Raw genomic sequence first — 25,144 nt, 5'->3', positions numbered from 1 at the left:
TCAACAAAGGATACTATAAAGATGACAGATAACAGAGCAGGAGGAGATATTTACAATGTATAAAACTGACAATTAATATTTAGAAGACATACAAAAAGCTTCTGCAAATCAAGGATAAAAAGACTGGAAGCCCAATGGGAAATGGGATAAAGACAGATTCATAGACAGAAAGCCCAAATGTCAAACAGGTATTACTGAATGAAAGAATGAAAACACTACTTGGATCCTTTCTCAGAGTCAATCATTTTTTCCAACCACAGTTCATGGAAAGAGGACATGAGTTCACCTCTCAGCTATATCTTTTTTTTTTTTTTTTTTTTTGAGACGGAGTCTCGCTCTGTCGCCCAGGCTGAAGTGCAGTGGCGCGATCTCGGCTCACTGCAAGCTCCGCCTCCCGGGTTCACACCTTTCTCCTGCCTCAGCCTCCTGAGTAGCTGGGACTACAGGGGCCCGCCACCGCGCCCGGCTAATTTTTTGTATTTTTAGTAGAGACGGGGTTTCACCATGGTCTCGATCTCCTGACCTTGTGATCCGCCCACCTCAGCCTCCCAAAGTGCTGAGATTACAGGCGTGAGCCACCGTACCCGGCCTACCTCTCAGCTATCTTACTAGCTATATGATCTTGGGCAAATCACACGGTTTCTGTCCCATTTTTCTTATTTCTAAAATGAAGATCATAATACCCCCCTCCTCACCCGACAGTGCTGCTGTATGCATCAACTGAGATGAATGTCAATTACATCATGCTGCAATATGCTCTAATTTATAAAACATTATTTATAGCATTATCAGTCTTAATGACCATCACATTACAGAATGGCTAGCATCCCTAGACCACATCTATTTATTACTGTAAAAAAAACCGCTTATTCTTGCACCCCCCTACAAATTTCCAAAGTACCTACTAAAGGGGAAACGGTCTGTCTTACTCCCCCAACTAAGAACTACTAATTTATAAAACGGAAGTAGCACCATTCTAAAGGGCCATGCTGTCAGAAAAGCTACCTTTATACTCTTAGTCCATCAAACCCCAAAACATCCCTGAAAACCTATTAAGAGCTTTATTTCTAAAATCTCCTTCCTCCCTGGATGAATCATTTGTGTATCAATTGCTAGTGGAGATGTCCTGAGGTAAAACACCACTGCCTTCCCAACTTCCCCTTCCATATCATCTAACTTAGCCTAACCCTACATATACTCTCAATGTCCCACTGCCCAGAACCACTCATTTCTGATACACAAATAATGCTAACTATCAATCCCACAATCAAAGGATTTACTGTGGTAGAACGCCTCAGAAAATGGTTAGAAGTGCTCCTCTTTTAAAAGAAAAAGAAGTTCTAGGTCACATATTAGTTTTTCTTTTGCCATCAAATCTCACCTTGCAAGTGACTATCTCTGCCTTAATTTGGACCTGATAGCTACAATGCACTTTAAAGATTCCAATTCTGGAAAGAGTTAACTGCTCATGGATACAGAGAGACTTCTTTCCTAACCAGTTCCAGAATCAAAAGGCATATGTCAATTAAGGAGCAAAACCCTGTTCAGAATTATTAGTTCCCTATGTGACTTCATAGCTCTTATATAAAAGGAAAAATAAAAGCTTTTCATTAGTGACCACATGCCAACTTGAAATAAAACATATGCTTAATGTAAAAAGTTTTCCAAAATCCTAGTTAAAATATAGCATCATAAATGTGCTAAAATGTAGGCTTACTGCTTCTCAAAGCTTCTTGTACATATGCACTATTTCTCTGTTCATTCATTCAATATGTATTACTGAATATAATGATATGAATCTATTAATTTCTTACAGATTCCAGAATATTCCAAAGCTTTGTTACAGTAATAAGTACTTATGACTATTTCTACTGTATATCCTAGAAACTTTTCAGGATCTCCCTCCCCACTAATTCACCTAGATTTACAAATGATAAGGCAGCAAAAACTGAACTGAGGAAAACCTACCCAGTGTCATGAAACCATCTCAAAAAAATGAGTAAGAGGGAATTTATCTCCCCTATTGTTTCTTTCTGGGTCAAAGATTCCAAATTTATACCAAAAAGCAAATATGTCAACGGTCTTAAGACCACACTGGTATTACCTTCAGAATCAGCCCGAGTCATGGCTGGTCACTACCACTCCCTGCCTCCAATTTTATATACAAATCCAGAAAGAATGATACTCTAAATACAGCTATATGGCACATAACAACGGGGATATGTACTGAGAAATGTGTCATTAGGCAATTTCACTGTTGTGCGAACATCATAAAGTGTACTTCTACAAATCTAGATAGTATAGCCTACTACACACCTAGGCTATATGGTATAGCCTATTGCTCCTAGGCTACAAACCTGTGCAGGGTGTTACTATACTGAATACTGTAGGCAATTGTAACACAGTGACAAATATCTTTGTATCTAAACTTTAACAAGATACAGAAAAAGTATGGTATTATAATCTTATGCAACCACCATCTTACATGCAGTCCATCCTTGACTGAAATGTTATGTGGCTCATGACTGTAGTTTGTTAGGTATTAAAGATAACTATCTGTGGGGAACTTGGCACTCTGAGAGGTGACATGCCCACCAAATACAGCAGCTCCCTCAGATCTAAGCTTAGCCATTGCTCCCACACACTACCAATACAAGTACCTCTCCTTTGTATACTAAGTTATAATATTTACAATTTCACATTTTAGTGATTATTTGATTGTCTTCCTCCCTTGCTGGACTAATTGTCTTCCCAATTTTCAAAGTTTTTCTGATTTCATTACAACTCAGGAATATTCACTTCTACCTCCTAAAATTCCAGTCGTATATCCTATCTCCTCAGGACCTTCCTGGCTCCCATCTCTTACTTCCCTACATCCCTCAGATTTTCTCACATACTTATTGATCCCCTTCAATTTGCAGTTCTAAAACCAAACCTTCTTTTTCCTTTACCCGTTTTATTTCTCCAAAAGCGTTATTTCAATACGTCTATTACTATTTGCCATCCATATTACCTTCATTTTTTATTCTTAACCCACAGTGCCAACTTTTTGTGATTGTCTCTAATATGGACAATATATTGTTAATTCAGTTCATATATACTGAAATTCTCATGGTAGCCAAAATTTTCATAGACTAGAATGTGGGGATGGGTCACTGGATTAATCAATTTATCTACATTCTCAAGGTATGTACAAGCATATGCTACCTAAGACTATATCATATCTTAAGCAGAAGTCCAGTGGGTTAAACAAAACAAGCAAGAAAACAGCAGATCTCTTCTGGATCAATCAGAAGAGGATCCGGATCTTTGCCTGAATAGCATTCCCCTCTCCCCAAGGCAATCCCTGTAACTCAGTCTGGTTAGCACCAGACTACACAATTATCTAATTCAGGGGTGTCCAACTTTGACATCCTTGGGCCCCAGAGGAAGAAAAAGAATTGTCTAGGGCCATACATAAAATACATGGACACTAATGATAACTGACGGGCTTTAAAAAAAAAAAATCACAAAAAAGTCCTAACGTTTTAAGAAAGTTTATGAATTTGTTGGGCCACATGCAAAGCCATCCTGGGCTGCATGCGGCCCATGGGCTGTGGGTTGGACAAACCTGTTCTAATTGTTAAATAGTCTGGAGATACAATTGTGGTCTATGATGAACAAGTATGATTAACAACTATTTAGATTACTATCTTCTAAAAGACAATAAACTACTTAGTGCATTGCTTCTAAAAATAGAACTGACCTTTCCAAAGTGCTTTTAAGTATATTATCTGCAGGGTTTTCTTTTTGTTTTCTGTAATACATTTTAAACTTAAGTAATTTTTATTTATTCCTCCTTTGATTTCTCCCTCCTTCTTAGTAAAAAGATATCTAGATATTTATAGGAAGAAATTATTTTCTACTTTTTCTCACTTACCCTAAATTCTATATATGTGAATCCTTTAATCCTTCATCATATTAATCCTTTAAACACATTCTCATTTGTGCTGATTAGCTGGCTAGCTTTGTAAGCACAAAGTGGAGACAATGCTAAAACATACAGAGCTACAACATGGTCCTTTTTGACTCTCATATTTCCCTAGCTTGCATCTTCTCTAAGTCCAGAAACAGCTGGGGCTGGGACAGAAACTGTTAATTACCAATCCAATATCCATTTCCACTTCTTCCTTGCTATGAGAGCCCCAGTTTTATTCAGGCAGCAATATTAACCAGACAACTCATCATGATTGTTATGACAATCTTCTCCCCTCACTTTCCCAGCCTCTTTTTACATATAGAGGTGACTCAGTGAGAAATCTGCAAGAGGACTACAGGCAGCAAAAAGGAAATCCACAGAAGGGAGGAGGCAGATATTCTGAATAAAAGTACACTTTCCTGATAAAAGATATAGTTGGCCCTTTTCCTTCCCATTGACTTGAGCACAGAATGAATCCAATGTCTGAAAATGTACATGCCCTAGGTCTCCCTGTCATCACTGAGACCTGAGTGACCCAGTGCCAGCAACCACCTACTCAGGTCTTGTTATAAGAGAGAAATAAACCTGTTTTTGTTTAAGCCACTGTTCTTTGGGTAGTCAGTTATCTGCAGCAGTAAGCTTTCCTAACCGACTGACCAACCTTTCCTGATAATTCCAAATAGGGGTTAAGCTGTCCTGTAACAGAATGAAGGAAATGTGATCAGACACTACAGGGCCAGCTCCATTCTATGACCCACATGACAAACTAGAAGGTGGTATAAGAATGCCAAGTCTGGCATATATATCAAAGAGCATTCCTATTTTTTATTCTACCTGGCCCTTTCACCAGACCTCAAAATCCATTCCATGTGGGAGCCAGATGATCGCTCATTTTTTTTTTTTTCACATGGTTACCATTTTATTTTTGGTATGGTGAGAACACTTAAGATCTGATCTCTTAGCAAATTTCAAGTATATAATACAGTATTATTAACTATAGTTGCCGTTCTGTACACCAGAACCGACAAAGAACTCAAACAAATTTACAAGAAAAAAACAAACAACCCCATCAAAAAGTAGGCAAAGGGTATGAACAGACACTTCTCAAAAGATTTATGCACCCAACAGACACATGAAAAAATGCTCATCATCACTCGCCATCAGAGAAATGCAAATCAAAACCACAATGAGATACCATCTCACACCAGTTAGAATGGTGATCATTAAAAAGTCAGGAAACAACAGGTGCTGGAGAGGATGTGGAGAAATAAGAACACTTTTACACTGTTGGTGGGACTGTAAACTAGTTCAACCATTGTGGAAAACAGTGTGGCAATTCCTCAAGGATCTAGAACTAGAAATACCATTTGACCCAGCCATCCCATTACTGGGTATATACCCAAAGGATTATAAATTATGCTGCTATAAAGATACATGCACATGTATGTTTACTACGGCACTATTCACAATAGCAAAGACTTGGAACCGACCCAAATGTCCATCAATCACTCATTTTAAGCCTTGTGGAGAATGGAATAAAAAACCAAATACAATATAAAGTTCAACACCTATTCTCAAATGAGCTTCATAAGAGCTCCTTGTGAACTATGCAACATAATTCCAACAAAGGAACTAAAATCTTACCTCTTCATTTTCCAACCTGCCTCTGATATAAATACCAACATGCACATAGGCAGAAAAAGATATGAAGGAGAAATAAGTAAATATGGAGGATGCAAAAAGTAAATAATTAAGGCTCTATGCAAAGACAAAAAACATAAGACTTTCCATAAATTCATTTGGAAAATGCAGACAAGTCACCTGCTACTCTTCTGCTACTGTATGTATGCAGATATCACCCAATTCATTGATAAGGTTTTTACACTGCTCTGAACTGTAATACTAGATCTGATTGATCCAGAGAAGATCTGCTGGTTTTTTATTTGTTTTGTTTAACCCACTGGACTTCTGCTTAAGATATGATATAGTCTTAGGTAGCATATGCTTGTACATACCTTGAGAATGTAGATAAATAGATTAATCCAGTGACCCATCCCCACATGCTAGTCTATGAAAATTTTGGCAACCATTAGAATTCCAGTATACATGAACTGAATTAACAATATATTGTCCATATTAGAGATAATCACAAATTACAGATGCAACAGTTTACTCCTTAAGAAGACATCCTAAACTCAGTTTTGTATGTGGTGCACAGAAAGCAGAAATCCATTACAGTGAACTGAACTGCTGTTATAAAAATAATCTTAATCTTTGAATTATTTACCCAAATTCCCCAGGACCTTTGTAAGAGCTATTTGCACATTAGCTATTTATGACATAACTGGCTATTTAATACCTACTTGGCTTGTTAGTTGAAGGCTAGTCATTGGCATTTCAAAGATTACTTGGACAATTTGAGTGAACCACTGTCTTTACCAGCTTTAATCTCAAATATATTTTCATGTTCAAATTTCCAGTGGTCTCAATGTTTATTCTTCGGTTCTTTTTTTTTTTTTAGCCACTTATTTAAGTCAAGATCCAAATAAGTTCATCACACAGCAATTGATCAACAAGGTTTTTAAATCTGTTTTAATCCAAAGGTTCCCCTTCCAAGTATTTTTTAATCTTACAATTTATTTGTTACGGAAACCAAGTTGCTTGTTCTGTTATTTCCCACAGTTTGGATTCTGCTAATTGCATTTTCTAGAGTAGTTTGACGTGTTCCTCTCTTCCCTAGCTATGTTATAAACTGGTGGCTGGATCTGAAGCCTTGATCACATTCAAATTTGATTGTTCTTCCATCAGAAAGTACCCCAGTGACTCGTCATCTTTTCGTGATGTTAAATGCCTAGATCCATTAGATTGTCAGAGTTTGTAATTTGGTAATATTCTAACATTCCTTATTCATTTACTACTGGGATACATTTATAAAAAGACCAATTTAGGCCAGGCGCAGCGGCTCACACCTGTAATCCCCAACACTTTGGGAGGCCAAGGCAAGCGGATCATCTGAGGTCAGGAGTTCAAGACTAGCCTGGCCAACATGGTGAAACCCTGTCTCCACTAAAACTACAAAAATTAGCTGGTGTGGTGGCGCACTCTTGGGAGCCACTCAGAGGTTGAGGCACAAGAATCACTTGAACCCAGGAAGCGGAGGTTGCAGTGAACGGAGATCGTGCCACTGAACTCCAGCCTGGGCAACAAAAACAAAACTCCGTCTCAAAAAAAAAAAAAGATCAGTTTATTACTCAGTAACAAAGTTCATATAAAAACAGAAAAATAGATACTTGACTTCTCTTTTTGCCCATTTTCACAATAATGAGTTGCTTCTTCAGAACCCTCCAATGACAATCAATTGGTTCCTTTTCATCTCTTAAAGTCATTATGGACTCATTTAATTATTTCATGTTTTAATCCACTGCTATTATTATTCACATTGATCTGCAATTTGTTCCATCTTTGGCCAGTGGGAGCCTCTTCTGAGTCTGTTGGACACCCCCAAATAGTCTTTGTAGCTTCCTCGCTAACTAATATGATGTTTCACACTCAACTTTAAAATTTCCTACCCCAGAATTGAGTTAGCCATTTCCCCAAGGAACACTCGTTCCTTTTATTAAGAAATGGTATCTGGATTTCATAATCAGAGTCCCATTGTAAGTTGAGAAACATCTGTCCTTATAAAGCAGCTAACCTGCTGTTTTTCTTTTTAGTTTACCCTTTGTCCCATTTTCTACTTAAATTCCTCCTTATTTTTTCAACTTAACATGTTCCTGACTTTCTGCAAAACACAGTTTAGCCAAGATCCCTACTTATATCAATAAGGAATACAAAAGACAAAAAGAAACTGTTTCCTGTGTGAATTTTAAAAGAAAATTTTATTTAAAACAGCATTCTGTGTTCTTAAAAAAGATGGGGGTAGCCGGGCATGGTGGCTCATGCCTGTAATCCCAGCACTTTGGGAGGCCAAGGCGGGTGGATCACAAGGTCAGGAGTTCGAGACCAGTCTGGCCAATAAGGTGAAACCCCATCTCTATGAAAAATACAAAAATTAGCCAGGCCTGGTGGCAGGCGTCTTTAATCCCAGCTACTCGGGAGGCTGAGGCAGGAGAATCGCTTGAACCTGGGAGGCAGAGGTGGCAGTGAGCCAAGATCACGCCACTGCACTCCAGTCTGGGCGACAGAGAGAGACTCCATCTCAAAAAAAAAAAAAAAAAAAAAAGCCAGGCACAGTGGCTCACACCTGTAATCCTAGCACTTTGGGAGGCCGAGGCAGGCAGATCACTTGAGGTCAGGAGTTCAAGACCAGCTTGGCCAACATGGTGAAACCCTGTCTCTACTAAAAATACAAAAATTAGCCGGGCATGGTGGCGCACACCTGTAGTCCCAGCTACTCGGGAGGCTGAGGCAGGAGATTGCTTGAACCCGTGAGGTGGAGACTGCCATGAGCCCAGATCGCACCACTGCACTCCAGCCTGGCGACAGAGCAAGACTCCATCTCAGAAAAAAAAAAAGGCGGGGTGGAGGGGGGATGTTAACCTATGTGTAAATGTTTCATGCTGTATATAAGTTACAAAAGTAAAACATTATAATAGAAAATAAAATCTCATACCTTTCAGCACTAAATGCAGACTCTGTGTCAATGTACACCACAGCTCCTTCTAATCCTCCCATGTGGGTGGGTAATGTAGCCAAAATGCTCATCATTATACAAAACTGAGTTTTTCCACAACCTGGTGGACCTGTAATCTAAAAAAAAAAAATGTTATTTGGATAAACATCACAAGCCAGTCAAAGCAAAATCCTTTTAAGGCATTGCCATATATGCAGTCCAAATAAACTGGGTTCCCTGGAGAGAATTAAGCCCAAGACATCCATCGTATGTAATGAATTAACTTCTCCCCTCTGCATCTGAATTGGCACTAGTTATGTACTATCCTTGGAGGAACTGAGAAAATAGTCACTCAAATCATCCACTGTAATTTGTAGTTCAGATGAGAAACTTTTAGTTGAGAAAGGCTGAAACATTCACTTATTTACACCATCATAACTTGGCATTCTACACCTTTTCCTCATAAAGATACTTATAGTAGGACCTTAAAAATATTTAAGAGTCTTTAATAAATGGTTGAGCATTTGTTACAAATTAGCATTTCAAAACAATGTTGTACTAGTCCCATTAAGGGCTACTTTAATCCATTTTTTTAAGAGTATTTAGGGGTGAAGCGTACTGATGTATACAATTTACTTTCAAACAGTTCAGCAAATAAAAATATGTATGTGTATGCATATATGTATGTAGAAAGACAAATAAAGCAAATTCATTGTTTTACAAACAACTGTTGAGTTTAGGTGACTCCTACTTTGAAATGTCTGTTTTGAAATCTTCATTGGCAGAAAACTATTTTGAGATTATAAAAGTTGAAACCAAAAGAGTATAGGCAGGAAATAATAGGAAATTAATTATATCCATATTCAAGTGTAACTAGAAGTAGTTCGGCTCTGTGTCCCCATCCAAATCTCATGCTGAATTGTAATCCCCAGTACTGGAGGAGGGGCTGGTGGGAGGTAATTAGATCATGTGGCAGTTTCCCTCTTGCTGTTCTCATGACAGTGAGTTCTCACAAGATCTGATGGTTTTAAAGTGTGGGGCACTTTCTCTTTCTCTCTCTCTCTCTCTCTTTCTCTCTGTCTCTCCTGTTCTGCCATAGTAAGATGTGCTTGCTTCCCCTGTAAGTTTCCTGAGGCCTCCCAACCATGCCTCCTGTTAAGCCTGCAAAACTGTGAGTCAATTACACCTCTCTTCTTCATAAATTACCCAGTCTCAGGCAGTTCTTTATAGCAACGTGAGAACGAACTAATACAGTAGTTAACAAAATTAATTTGAAAATGTTTAGAAATATCTCCTTTAAATATATGCTATTTGTCACATTAGTTGTGACACCCAAATTTTTAGAATCAATGCACTATTTCTTTGTGAAAACAACACTAAGGGACTTTTTTTTTTAACATTGAGAGGAAGGGAAGAGGAGAGGAAGGGAAAAGAAAAAAAAATCTAAGAGAGGAAAAAAAGTCTGGGCTAAAACTGAGACATACAATAAAGAAATTGTCTCAGATACATTATAAAGTAGGAAGAAATAAGTAGGAATGATCCATGAGTCTAAATCATCTAGATCTGTGGTTCCCAGATTTGAGTGAGCATTAGATTCACCTAGAAAGCTTGTTAACCAGCATTTCTGGTTCAGTAGGTCTGGGTTATGGCCTGAGAATTTACATTGCTAGTAAGTTCCCAGGTAATGCTGATGTTATTATATACTTTGAGAATCATTGTTTCAGAATTTAGTCTAAAGACAAACTTCATTTATCAAAGTTCAACCTTAAAACACAAATGTTTAGCACATGCCTGTAATCCCAGCTACTCCAGAGGCTGAGGCAAGAGAATCACTTGAGCCCAGGAGTTCTAGACCAGCCAGGGCAACTAAGCAAGACCATTTCTCAAAAAAAAAAAAAAAAAATTCCCATATTTAAAACTATGTGCTGGTTTATAATCTTTACAATGATCATTTAGACTTTAAGAGTAAATAATTACTCCTGTCAATAATAGCTCGCCAGATTATGAGTGATCAGTAAAGACAGTTCTCCAAACTTCTTTGACCACATACCCCAACAAATCAGCCAAAAAAAGTAATCTAAACAAAATTTAGTACAACCCTCCAATATACGCATATTTATTATACACATACTATTTTACTAATATATCCTATACAGTATAAAACACACACGAAGTATGAATTAAAAATCACAAACATTAAAAATCATTTTATAATATTTATTACGTATATAAAAGATCTTTTTGCTCTCATAAAAGCTTACCATTTTTAGTAGAGCAATGATAATAATGAAAATAATAAGAAACCAAATTGTATTTTTAAAAAATAATAACGTGAACATTTTGTGATTCGGTGATTGAAATGTCAGGTCCTAAGTTCCACTTATTTCAGAACTTAACTGTAATGGCTGCATAGCTGAAAGGGGATAATTACAAAGATGCAAGGATTGACATTAAAGAAATACATCATTTGTTGGACTTAACTAAATTACTACTTGCATTTTTCAATACCTTCCATCAATTATGCAAACGTTTTTATTGATCTTTGGTTAAGAAAGTTCCATCTTCCTTCTCGTCAATTGATCTTGCAGACTAAGCAAAACATGCCACATTTTAACATTTTTAACTGGTTTAAAAACCCACTGAAACTTTTTTGTGTGTGCTTACATTTATTTATTTTTACTGAAGTATGACAATCAGCCAGAAAAGTACACGAATCACATCTGAGCAGTTTGATGAATTTCTACCACAATACTCATTTGCCACCAGATATGTATCATGGGTTTTGCTTGTTTTAATATTTTTTAATTGATAAATAATAATATATATTTATGGAGTTCAATATGATATTTTGAAATATGTTTATAGTACATTGTAGAATGGTTAAATCAAGCTAATTAACATACCTATCACTTCATATACTTATCTTTTTTTGGTGAGAATACTTAAAATCTACTCTTAGCAATTTGAAATACACAACATTATTACTAACTATAGTTACCATGCTGTACAATAAATCACCAACATTTATTCCTACTGTCTAACAAACTTGAGACCCTTTTACCAACATCTCTCCTTCACCTATTCCCTCTTCCCCCCACTGACTGAAACTCTATTGGGAACATTTTTGAAGAGTATACAAAATATTTTTCCAAGTATTTTTTAAGAGTGCAGGTAAGTTTTCATAAGACACACATATCTTTGACAACAAAAATCACATGATAAAAGAAATATTCCAAACAGTGATTTTAAAAACATAGATGTGTTTTTATCCCAGCCTTTATAAAAGGCAGTTACATTTTCACTGCTTGTTAAAACATTACCTTTACCTTGAAGAAATGAAGTAAGAGTGTTACATTGATTGGTTGGTTGCTTGGTGTTTAATCTGCAATGCAGATTACATAGTCACTTGTCATACAAAAAGGGTCAGCAAATTTGACATCTCTTGTCTTTTAAAAAAACATGCTTCACTCTTTTTTTTTTTTTTTTTTAAAGACAGGGTCTCACTCTGTTACCCAGACTGGAGTGCAGTGGCATGAACATAACATACTGCAAGTGGCCTCAAATTCACACATGCCCAGCTTTTTTTTCGTAGAGATTGGGTTTCACCATATTGCCCAGGCTGGTCTTGAACTCCAGGACTCAAGCCATCCACCCACCTCAGCTTCTCAAAGTGCTGAGGTTACAGGCATGAGCCACCATGCCTAGCCAACCCATCTTTTAAGTTCAATGATTCTGTTACAATCTTTGCTGTAAGATAATCAGAGATGCTCTTGTGATTCAAATGATTCTCATGGTCACTCCTCATCTCATTACGGAGTACAATAGGGATTCTATATAACGGTTAGGATTTTTTGTTTCTTTGTTTTGTTTTGTGACAGGGTCTCGCTCTGTCACCCAGGCTGGAGTGCAGTGGCACGATCATGGCTCACTGCAGCCTCTGCCTTCAGGGCTCAAGCAATCCTCCCACCTCCACCACTCAAGCAGCTGGAACTACAGGCACACATCACCATACCCAGCTGTTTTAATTTTTTGTAGTGGCAAGGTCTCACTATGTTGCCCAGGATGGTGTTGAACTCCTGAGCTCAAGAAATCCTCTCGCCTTGGCCTCCCAAAGTACTAGGGTTACAGGCATGAGCCAACATGCCCAGCCTAACAGTCAGATTTTAACAAAAATTAACAACATTGATACCATATTGAAATACTAACTTTGCACATCTGACATCAACCTATGTGTTGCTATAGATTTACCTAAGGATGATGCAACAGAAAAGTTGAAAGACTTTTACAGGGACCATCCATATACCCACCACTTACACTCTGCATTTACAATTTTTACTGTATTTCTTATACTATACTGTGAATACACTGTATGCTTTCTGTATGATTAATCCATTCACCAATCCATCTTAGGGTTTTTTTAATGCATTTTGAAGTAAGTCAAACACATTAATATAGTTTCCCTCTAATAGTCCAGCATGCATAGCATTAACTAGAATTTAATATGTATTACTCCTTTTTTTTTTGCAATTTTATATGTACTGAAATGTGCAAATTATAAGTCTACTATTTCATAAATTTGAACAAGTGCATACATGTATGCAACCTAAACTCTAATAAAGTCAAAACACTATCATTATCCCAGGAAATTCTCTAATATACATTGTTTTGTATTCACAAAGTCACTTATTTTCAAGAATATATCTTCCCTGATACATCTTTATTTTAATGGCACAAAATGAAATTAGTTCTTCATGTATTTCATTATTGAAACAAAATATAGCTACTATGATAATCTGAGCCTTGTTAGAAACATTTGTACTTCAAATATATAGCTTCCTCTCACATTAAATAATTTAAGTTCTCAATGATTCAAATCATCTTCAAAGATTTCTACGCATCTTCTGAAAGTATTTGTTCACGAAAGAATTCATTTAAGGCTGGGCACGGTGACTCACGTTTGTAATCCCAGCACTTTGGGAGGCTGAGGTGGGCGGATCACTGAGGTCAGGAGTTTGAGACCAGCCTGACCAACATGGAGAAACCTCGTCTCTACTAAAAATACAAAAAATTAGCCAGGCGTGGTAGCACATGCCTGTAATCCCAGCTACTCGGGAGGCTGAGGCAGGAGAATCACTTGAACCCGGGAGGTGGAGGTTGCAGTGAGCTGAGATCGCACCATTGCATTCCAGCCTGGGCAACAAGAGCAAAACTCCTAGTCTTAAAAAAAAAAATCATTTAAATTGTTGCCATATTGTTTCCTATGTTTTATTTCATCCATTTTATGAGCAAGTGTGTCCCTAATGTTACTAATAATGTACTGTATTTGGTCTTTTGCTGTTAACAAAACACAAAAGAGGCACAAAATTAATCTATCATTAATTTTAATGACATTTTTCTAGATACTGAGTTATGTATAACATAACTTTAAATGTCATGGAAAAACTTTTGTCAGTTTATCTTCCTGTCCCACATGTTCATTATGATGGCTTCCTACTATCGTTAGCCAGTATTTCAAGGGAATAAAATATCAGAAAGTATTTCTTGGTTAACAATAATGAATATAATTCCATCTATCAAATTGTCTTGCTTATAATTTCACTTTTTCTGGACATCTTCTCAGCTGAGATTAGATTGTTGTTGATTTTTACTTCATGAGTATCATAGGAGAAGCATCTGCTCTGACCTATACATGTGTGTGGCTCACTTCCACTCTCATTATTAGTACTGCATACAATTTACAGTTTCTTTGCAGGAATCTTTCTTGCCATTTATCTGTTTTGCAAGCTTTGATTTCGTTAAATCCATACATCCACCTAACTAGATATATGCAGACTTATAATTCATCCCAGGATGTTGAAAATAAAGGTAGCAGCAAGGGGCCTCTGTCAACCCCTGCATGCTTTCCTCGTGCACTGTAACTGATACCTAACAGCCTGACACACAGACCAAGTGAGGATGTCAGTGTTGATCCACTGATTAAACGTTAATGAAGTTAAATTTCATTTGTTAGATTGAAATAATAAAAGTTTTAATATTTTCTTCCCACAACCTAATGAAACATTTTACATACCCTGCTTTGGAGAATGCTAGTCTAAATTCAGAGCTCTAAACATTTTTTATGGAACTTTCTTCATTTTCAAAAACAACATGGATCAAGTTAGTCACCAGATACGAGAGCAAGGGAAACTTCTGTCAGTAAAAGTTGAAAGTGGATCCTGAAACAAAGAAATGCTTATGCTTACTAATGATAGCAACAGGAGGCAGTCAAGTGCCTAGGCAGATAGGGTAGGGCCAGGTACCTGGTGAAACCCCACCTCCAAGCCAGATACAGTTCAAAGCCTGAAAGCCAAGCTACAGGTTAAATCCCCTGACCAGAGTGAGAACTCATCTTCCTGTTTGGCATGCTTTCCTGTGGACTGATCCTCTCACCCTTCACCTATTTTACATACACCCACCCTTTCCTAATTGGTTTTCTACACTGTCATGCCCACCTTTGAGTGGTGTCCTTGCTTTAAACTTTTTTGCATAATTACAAACCAATCAGCATGCACTCCCCATTCTGTACCTATAAAGAACCCAAACTCAATCAGTACAGGAGGAGACAGCCGGACTTAAGGGAGATGGCCAGACTTTGGGGAAGACAGCTGGACTTCGGGGAAGAGATGACTCGACTTTGGGGAAGATGACCTGCCCTTCTGGTCCCCTCTCTAGCTATCCTCTCCACTGAGAGTCATTTTCATCGCTCAATAAAATTATCCGCCTTCACTATCCTTCAATTGTCCAATTGACCTCATTCTTCTTGGATGCCAGACGGGGCCCACCAAGTGCGGGTACCCAGAATGCTGTCACGCTGGCCCTTTGCCCTCGCCAGCAGAGGGCAACTGCCCCACATAATGAGGTAAGGGGCCAACTGAGCTGCTAACACACCACCATCTGCAGAGGGCAGAACTAAGAGAGCACTGTAACACCCACTCTGGGGATTCGGGGTCACAGGCACCCTCACCTGGGTTCTTCCATGGGCCCTTCATGGAGGTTGCTCCTGGAAGCTCCCAGAGTGGTTGGCCGGATCCCACCCTCGCTAGCTCATGCCTAGTCTGGCCATAGACCCCACACAGAGCTTGCTCCTGCTGGCACTCGGAGCCATGCTGGTCACATCCCGCACTCGCTCACTCACACCTGGGCATGAAGCTTGCTCCTGCCAGCACCTGGAGCAGCCAGCCAGATCCCACACTTGCTCACTCAAGTGCTCCCTCCTACAAGGGGTTGAGCATGGCAGGCCAAGTAAATGGGGTACCCCTGTCACAAGTCCAGCAAAGGGGCTGAGAAAAATCTTCCATCATTAATATCATTAGAGTGCTAACTAGCAGAAGAACAAAGGACTAGCCTTTCTATACATACTATCCATATGCCAGGTTTTAGATATGTTCTCAGATTTAATGAGCTTAAAACTGTTAAATACTTTGTGATTTTTAAAAGGGTGAAACAAGCCATTTTTTAATTAAGATGATATATTTGGAAATATTCAGTAAAGTATCAAGTACCTTGAAAATGTAAAGTATTACTTTACTATTCCATCTTTAAAGAAAACATGTGAACAATAGCGGAAAAGTTAAACAAGGGCAACTGGCATTTTCCCTACTTCATCATTTGTATGTGCTGATTCAGTATAGTCTTGAAGAAAATAAAACATGTGAATAACAGTAAGAGATTTCTGGGTTGGTTTATTTGTTGAGTTTGAATTCAAGTTTGGATAGTAGCATTTACTTTAAACTATAATAAACAATTTCTAATTTTTTTAGCAATCTCAGATCCTGTTCACAAATTTTTTTCCTCTCTTCCTAGACTCAAAAAAATTATACCATATGTGATTTTATGGGCTGCCTGGAGTTAAATTTCATTGTTTTTTCAGGTTTATTTAGTGGGTGAAAACATTTCAACATTAATAATTTTTAGCTTCAGATAGTCTAGCTCTGAATTCTAGCACCCAAACCACAAAATTTCAAGTTGTGTTCAGTTCCCAGCTTCTACCCCAATGGTGGTTAGAAAGAGAAAACATGCCAAACCAGAATAGGCTGTTATTTGCTTCTTGGAAACTCAGACTGAATACAATATTTACACACCAAAAACACCAGTAAAAAAAGCAATTCACTTCATATAGTTAGAGCCAAAGTTTCAACAACCTGCTTGAGAAATGTAAAAGAACTAGAAAAAAGTCAGTAGTGAACATCACTCAAATATCAGCAAGGGAGCAAATGTTAACAATTGGTTTGAAGAGGAAAGAGAATTATTCCCAAGAAAAAGTCTAATTGTACTAAAGTAAAAATGAAGCCTCCTCATCTTAAAATTTACATGGCTGAGAGGAATGTAAAATCTGGACCAGTTAGGACCTAAAATCTTATCAAGTTAACTCTCCTCACATTCAAGATGAGGGCAACTGAACAGGGTAATCTGCCAAGCCAATACCTGGCAGAAGACAATTTAAGGATGCCTGGCTCTGATCTGAAACCAGTGAGCATGTTTTTAAAAAGCTTCATTAAAAAAATATTTTTTTAATGACCTCCAGCATCTAACTACTTGTCTCCATTTGCTCAACAATTATGTAGAAATATGAGTTGGTCTTCAGACCTACATAACTCATTTTTAAAATAACTAACATTCTAAATCCGAAAGCCAAAACCACAAAAAGAAAAAAAAAGAAAGAATCTCAGAAAGGCCAGGTTGCATTTTGCCTTGTGAAAGAAACCTTGATCTTAAATTACTTTACACCAACATGTGGAAGAGTTTATGTCTTGGATTCTCTCTACCACTCCCTCCTTTTTCATATTGATCGCTGCTGTTTTGGAAGTAAATGGGAAGGGAGGGAAGAAGAGTAGGGATGGGAAAAGAGCAGAAAAAGCAGAAGGGAATGGAAATGACAAGTACCCCAAGTTCCACCATTAACAAAAATCAAACAGTATTAAGGGATATAATCATTCATTTAACAACAGTTACTGAACATGTGCCACATAAAAGACCCCAGTAAACCATTACAGAGCAGAATGTTTATTTCTAAATTACAGAGTAAGTGAAGAATTGGGAACAATGGTCCAATCAACCACATATGCTAAACGCCTGTATTAGAACAGAGGCCTGGTTATCCGCCTTTCAAAACATAGGGCAGGATAAACGAATGTCAGCAGACTGTACTCAAAGAACATCCATTTGAAATCTCTCTCTGGTTTTCTTGCTGCTGTTACAACTTGTGGGGCACATCTGAACCTGACTGCAGCCTGAAGAAGACAGGATCCACCTTTGCAGACCTGGAGACCCATGAGCAAAAAAATAAATGTTTGCTGCTGTTGTCAGCAGCCGAAATCAATTAATAAAGTATCTATGTCTTACACTTAACTGTTTCATGTACTTCTATTACACGGCTCGTGCTTATAGGCATTTGAGTTTACAACCCCTGCCTTATTATTTCCTGTGGTCATGTAGGCCACAGCTAATCCTGCCAATTATAAAAATAACTTTAATACAAATTGTTCCAAGAAAAAAACTAACACGCTGGCCAGGTGCAGAGGCTCACGCCTGTAATCCCAGCACTTTGGGAGGCCAAGGTGGGCAGATCACAAGGTCAGGATATCGAGACCATCCTGGCTAACATGGTGAAAACCTGTTTCTACTAAAAATACAAAAAATGTGCTGAGTGTGGTGGCGGGCGCCTGTAGTCCCAGCTACTCAGGAGGCTGAGGCGGGAGAATGGCGTGAATCTGGGAGGCGGAGCTTGCAGTGAGCCGAGATTGTGCCCACTGCCTGGGCGACAAAGCGAGACTCTGTCTCAAAAAAAAAAAAAAGAAAAGAAAAAACTAAGATGCTAAAATAGAACTCTGTCATCCTGTCTCTAACATTTGGGAATAGTAGGGGAGTCACTTCCAAAACCAAACTGCTCCACTAAAAGCAGATACCTCAGCTCCCAAAGTCATGAACAAAGTATAGAAATGACTCCAGAAATACAAATAATGCAGAAATGTGCTATGTCACTTCTAATTACTTAGAGCAAGGATCCAGATGTAGTCATCATTCTTAGCATTGCACAGATTTAGCAGTGCTTCCGTTTTACTATCCTAGAGGTACACGAGTTGAACTATGCAGATATTACATCTCTCTGTGTTGAACTGAGTTCTCTGGTCCTGTATTCTAGATTATATTACAGTATGAAAATAACATTTGTTTAACAGGATCTCACCCCAGGCTGAAGTACAGTGGTGCAATCATAGTCCACTGCAGGTTTGAACTCAAGTGATCTTCCTGCTTCAGTCTCCCAAGTAGCTGGGACTACAGGCATGCACCACCACACCTAACTAATTTTTTTTTTTTTTTTTTTACTTTTTGTAGAGCTAGGGTCTTGCTATGTTACTCAGGCTGGTCTCAAACTCCTGGTCTCAAGCGATCCTCCTGCTTCAGCCTCCCAAAGTGCTGGGATTATAGGCATGAGCCACCACACCTGGCTGAAAATACCTTTTTTGATGATATCTTCGAATTCTTTTTTTTTTTTTTTTGAGACGGAGCCTTACTCTGTTGCCCAGGTTGGAGTGCAGTGGCGCAATTTCAGCTCACTGCAACTTCTGCCTCCTGGATTCAAGCGATTCTCCTGCCTCAGCCTTCCAAGTAGCTGGGACAACAGGCGCATGCTACCACACCCAGCTACTTTTTGTATTTTTGGTAACGGTGGGGTTTTACCATGTTGGGCAGGCTGGTCTCGAACTCCTGGCCTCAAGTGATCTGCCCATCTCAGCCTCCCAAAGTACCGGGATTACAGGTGTGAGCCACTGCGCCTCACCTGTATCTTTAAATACAACTTTAATTTTACCTGTTCACAATAGCATCTATCTCATGCATTCTTAGCATGGGTGATATTAACCCCAAGGGTAAAAGTTGGTTTCGGAGGAAGGGGAAGATTTTACTCTTTTATGTATAAAGCACAGATATTTATACAGTACAAAAAGAGATACACAGTATATGGGTGGTAGAAAAATTTCACTGGAGGGTGTGGTTAAGAAAAAATTGTTTAAAAGGCTTCTTAGGAGACAAGAATGAAAAAATGAATGAGGGAACACTGATCTATATTACCTCATATGAGAAGGCTACCAAACTGATTTGATCTCCACATAATACAAACTTTGAGGAGTTTGCTCTTCTCAGGGAATGGAACAATGCCCTGTAGTTCACTTCCTTCAGCAGTTCAGCAGAGTTGGTGTCTCTGATTTCTCCTCTGCTGCTTCTGCTTTAGGAATGAATAGTACTTCTCTACTTCCACTTTTCATCTTGGTGTTGTAACAGAATATGTAAGTATACCCAGGTTCAGTGACATTCACGTAAGTCAAAACTGATGATAAATACCTAAGAAATTTTGAAGTTAAAGTCAGGAAAGAGCAACTATAAAAATGACAGCAAAATATTTCCAAATTGATTCTTACTCTCTCAATCTCCAGATCCACTGTAAGTTCACTCGATCAGTTGCCTTACCCCACCCACCCACCAGATCTATCTGACATCTATCTAGGACGCTAGTCTTGACCTTTTAACCAGAAACAAAGATTGTGCAATGCAGTTAATTAGGCACCTTCATTGACACCTGTATTTTATTAGTTCCCTACTGCTTCATAACAAATTACCACAAACTTGGCAGCTTAAACAGCATCCATTTATTATGTTACAGTTCTATAGGTCAGAAGTCCAGATAGGGTTGGCTAGGTTCTCTGCTCAAGGTCTTACAAGGTTGAAATCAAGATCTCAGGTGAGCTGGGCTTTTATCTGGAGGTTGGGAGTAAGTATCAACTTCCAAGTTCATTCAGGCTGTTGGCAAAATCTATTTCTCTGCAGTTCTAGGTCTGAGGTCCCTTTCTTGCTCTCATCTCAGGGCCGTTCACTGCTTCTAGAGGCTGCCTACATTCCTTCAATCATGGCCACTCCATCTTCAAGGCAGCAATGGCATCCTGAGTCCTTCTCAGGTTTTAAACTTTTCTTCCTTCCCCTTTTTAACAGCCAGAGAAAGCTCACTACTTCTAAGGGCTCATATGATTAGATCCAAATAATCTCCCCATCTTAAAGTCAACTATGCCATATAACATATAATAATCATGGGAGTGATATCTCATCATATTCAAAGGTTCCAGGGATTAGGGCAGAACATCTTTGAGAGGCCATTTAAGAAATTCTGCCTACTACAACATTTCTGAGAATAGAATGGTCATAAATTTTTTTAAAATTATACACATACACACATGTATACATACATATGTATACACACATGCATATATTAGTGGTAGGCAGCCTCTAAGACTCAATGGTACTCACCTTTGTTATTCATGCCTTTCTGTAGTCTCCTCCCACACTGTATTAGGTTTGTCTGTGACTAACAGAATACAGCAGAAATGATGGTATGTAACTTCCAAGGCTTTGTCTTAAAAGAAATTGTCATTTCTACCCTGTACTCTTGGATCACGTACTCCACAGAAAGTCAGCTGTTGTGTCATGAAGACACTCAAGCAGTCCTGTGGAGAGGTTCACACTGCAAAGAACTGCCTACAGCCAGGACAAACTTCCCAGCCACGTAAGCCATGTAAGGAGGCCATCTTGGAAGCTCAACCCCACATGGAGTCGGGGATTCCCACCGACCTTGGATCCCTCAGTTCCCTGGTGCCAGCAGTCATAGCCCCACCAAGGGAGGCCAAGCTCTTTCGCATAACTCTAGGATAGAAGCCGCATCCACAGAGCTTAGGAGCAGTCAGACTGCAGGCCCTGCCTCTGCTATTCCTTGCCAGGCAAGGCCACTGGCCTGGGCCCCCAGCATACCCGCTCCACTACCACCTGAGCACTCCGGTCAGTCGGTCATGGCTCTGGCTCTGTATTTCACTGGGTCAGAGCTCCCAGCGGTAACTGACAGGCTCACTGCAACTGCCTCTCCCAGGTCCTTGCTCCTGCTGCCCTCAGGCTGGGGAGGGAGTGAAGAGCCTGAGAGCAAGTAGACCTCCAGGAGGATGCAGCTGCCTTCAGGAAAGGTGGCCAGACTCTTTTGTCTCAGAGGCCCAGCCCCATGCTGCTCCTCACAGGGCAGGGCCTCCTGACTTGGGCCCCCAGCACAGCCACCCCTATCCCCACATGATCACTTCAGTGAGTAGTGGCTCTGCTTCTCTGGGTGGAGCTTCCAAAGGCAACTGACAGGCCCTCTGCCACTGCAGCTGCTGCAGTACCCACCCTTGCTACTTCTAGGCTAGGGAGGGAACAAAGAGCCTGATTGCTTTCAAGCACCTCCAACAGCAGAGAGGAGTACCCAACCTGCTCCCCATTCCCTCTTCCCAGGTGCACCCCCCACCACCATCACTCTCAAAGGCAATGGAACAGGTCCTCTGCCGTGGGCACCCCTGCTGCCTCCAGGCTAGAGAGAGAAACTCCAGTGCCAGCAGCTACCCTTCAGAGAGGTGGCCAGACTGCTTTCCACATGACCCCCTTCCTCCACTGCCCCCTCCCAAACCAGGGCTGCTGCCTTCTGGCATCCACTGCACCTACCCTACCCCCACATGACCATTTCAGTCATGGCCCAGAGCCCTATCAAAAACATTACCCCCACAGACCAGTGATCTTCCCTGGGGCTCCCACCACCTAAGTGCCCTGCCTGAGAGTTCAGCCCCTCACCCAGGTATCAGCCCTCACCCCTTCCCATCACAGTCAGGACCTGAGGCTCCCCAAAAATCCAACCCCATCAAGATTCATACAGGAGGTCCAGCTGGCCATCTAGGGGCTAGGGAGTTACAGATCTCCCTACCCTATTCCAATTTTGCTAGTGCTTTATGACATCTCCCATTGCCTGAGGTTGGATGGACAGACACAACCAGCCAACACCACCACAACCAACACACCGCTGCAGAGGCCCAAAGATGGAGTCCCCCAACCCCGCTCTTAAATGAAGAAGAATCATAACATTGGAGAGCAGAGGAGCCACACAGCTACCTATACTAAGCTAAGTGATGAAGTTCTGCCCCAAAAACCACTCCCCTGGAGAGTCAAAAATTAGACATTTCCTAAGGCTCTCAACCATATGGTGGTCTGGAGATAGGCTGCAGTGTGTGCCTGATTCAGGAGTCAAGAGCTCTAGAACAAGGGTGTGACTGGGCAACAATCTACATTCCAGCCTATCTAGAAGGGGCTCATGTAGCAACCTAAACTCCTGCAGAGACTGTGGCACAATTCACTAGGAGCTTTTCCTTGCCACCCTCATAAGGGTTGGGGACTACACTTGACATAGGGGTATTTGTGGACAAGCCAGGGGATCCAGTCTACCCAGCTATGTCCCCAGCACTCCCATAAAATGGGAAGTACATGGTATGAAGCACTCCACAGTCTAGCCTATCACCTGAAACAACAGAGAACTCTTCACAGTAAACAAATATCAAGTACATAACTGTCTGCTTCCACCACCCCTGACTCTCACCCATAAGCATCATCTACCGGTCCATAGGATGAACTCTACAGTCCAATATACAACCTGCTGACAGAACATAAGGCCATGGAAACAAAGACAAAAGACCCTACTCGACATACTCTTAAGTCACACCCTTTAGTGAGTGGGGAAAGGAAAGGGGAAAACAACAATATTAACACAAGAAAAGAAAGGGAAAGAAAACCCTACCTGCATGAAAATATCTCCAAAAATTTGAAGTGCCAGCCAGGCACAGTGGTTCATGTCTATAATCCATCCCAGCACTCCAACCCTGGAGGCCAAAGCAGAAGGATTACTTGAGCCCAGGAGTTCAAGACCATGGTGGGACACTGTCTATACAAAGAATTAAAAAATTAGCCAGGCATGATGGCACACACCTACAGTCCCAGCTACTTAGAAGGCTGAGGCAGGAGGATTGCTTCAGCCTGGGAAGTCGAGGCTGCAGTGGGACATGATTCATGCACTTCAGCCTGTGAAGTGAAAGAGTGTGATTGTGAAAGAGTGAGAACCTGTCTCAAAAAACAAAAATTTACAAGTGCTAACACCTACAAATGAGAAGGAAGCAACATAAGAATTTTGACACCAGAAAAATCCGATTTGTGTAACACCACTGAAGAATCACAGTAGCTCTCTAGAAATGGTCCCCAACCAAAATGGCAACTCAGAAATGTCAGATAAATAATTCAAAGCATGGATTGAAAGAAACTCAAAGATATAAAAGAAAAGACTGAAAATCAACACAAAGAAACTATTAAAACAATCCAGGAAATGAAAAAAGAGATAAACATCTTAAAAAGGAATCAATTAGAGCTTCTGGAACTAAAAACTTCACTTTATGATTGTCAAGCTATTGAAAGATTTATCAATAGACTAGACCAAGCAGAATATTTCAAACTAACCCATACAGACAAAAGTAAAGAAAAAGAATTTTAGGCCAGGCACAGTGGCTCACGCCTGTAATCCCAGTACTTTGGGAGGCCGAGGTGGGCAGATCACCTGAGGTCAGGAGTTTGAGATCAGCCTGACCAACATGGTGAAAACCCGCCTCTACTAAAAAGGTACAAAATTAGCTGGGTGTGATGGTGCATGCCTGTAATCCCAGTTACTCGGGAGGCTGAGGCAGGAGAATCACTTTAACCCAGGACATGAAGGTTGTAGTGAGCTGAGTTTGCGCCATTGCACTCCAGCCAGGGCAACAAGAGCAAAACTCCATCTCAAAAAAAAAAAAAAAAAAAAAAAAGAATGAAGAATTTTATAAAATGAACAAGGTCTTTGATAAGTGTGGGATTACATAAAGCAGCAACCAAACCTATGAATTATTGGCATTTCTGAGAGAGAAGGAGAAAAAGTTGACAACCTGGAAAACATACTTGATGGAATAATTCAAGAAAATTTCCCTAATCTTGCTAGAGATATAGATATCCAGGTACAGAAATTCAGACAACATAACGACCATCCCAAAGGCACACAGACACTCACCAAGGTCAACGCAAAAGAAAAAAGTCTTAAAGGCAGCAAGAGAAAACGGTAATGCACGGGCAGAAGGAACCCCATCAGGCTTGCACCAGACATCTCAGCAGAAACCTTGCAAGTCAGAAGAGAGTGGGGACCTATTTTCAGTGTCTTTAAAGAAAAGAAATACTAACAGAGAATTTCATTTCCTACAAACTAAGCTTCATAAGTGAAAAATAAATAAATCCCTTCTCAGACAAGAAAACACTGAGGGAATTTGTTTCAACTAGAACAACCTTTTAAGAAAAGGTCCTTAAGGAAGTGCTAAAAATGGAATGGTAGGAACAACACCAGCTACCACAAAAACACACTTAAGTACATAGCCCACAGGCACTATAAAGTAACTACGCAATCAAGTCTACATAATAACCAGCCAACAACACAATGACAGGATCAAAGTCTCATATATCATTACTAAACTTCAATGTAAATGGGCTAAACACCCCACTAAAAAGACACAAAATGGTAAGCTTGAAAAAAAAGACAAGACTCAACCATCTGTTGTCTTCAAGAGACCCATCTGACATGTAAGTAAGGCTCAAAGTTAAAAGGGATAAAAAAGAGCCAGCAGGCAAATGGATAA

General features: G+C 39.7%; 1 protein-coding gene across 21 annotated transcripts in view; it reads right to left on the bottom strand.

The window, feature by feature from the left end:
* Positions 1-25,144, bottom strand: part of RAD51B (RAD51 paralog B) — an 851,179-nt gene that overhangs the window by 799,380 nt on the left and 26,655 nt on the right. For all 21 annotated transcript variants that reach the window (XR_013396379.1, XR_013396380.1, XR_001446310.3 and 18 more), the window contains one exon: positions 8,571-8,707. Coding sequence is in view for 16 of the 21 variants with exons in the window: in XM_077941277.1 (XP_077797403.1) it covers positions 8,571-8,707 (137 nt within the window). In the remaining 5 variants the exon portion in view is untranslated. The remainder of the gene's footprint in view (positions 1-8,570; positions 8,708-25,144) is intronic.

This window comes from Macaca mulatta, chromosome 7 (assembly GCF_049350105.2).
Source record: "Macaca mulatta isolate MMU2019108-1 chromosome 7, T2T-MMU8v2.0, whole genome shotgun sequence".
Lineage (NCBI taxonomy): Eukaryota > Metazoa > Chordata > Mammalia > Primates > Cercopithecidae > Macaca > Macaca mulatta.
The sequence above is the reverse complement of the archived record's forward strand: the minus strand, read 5'-3'. Positions and strand labels throughout refer to the sequence as shown.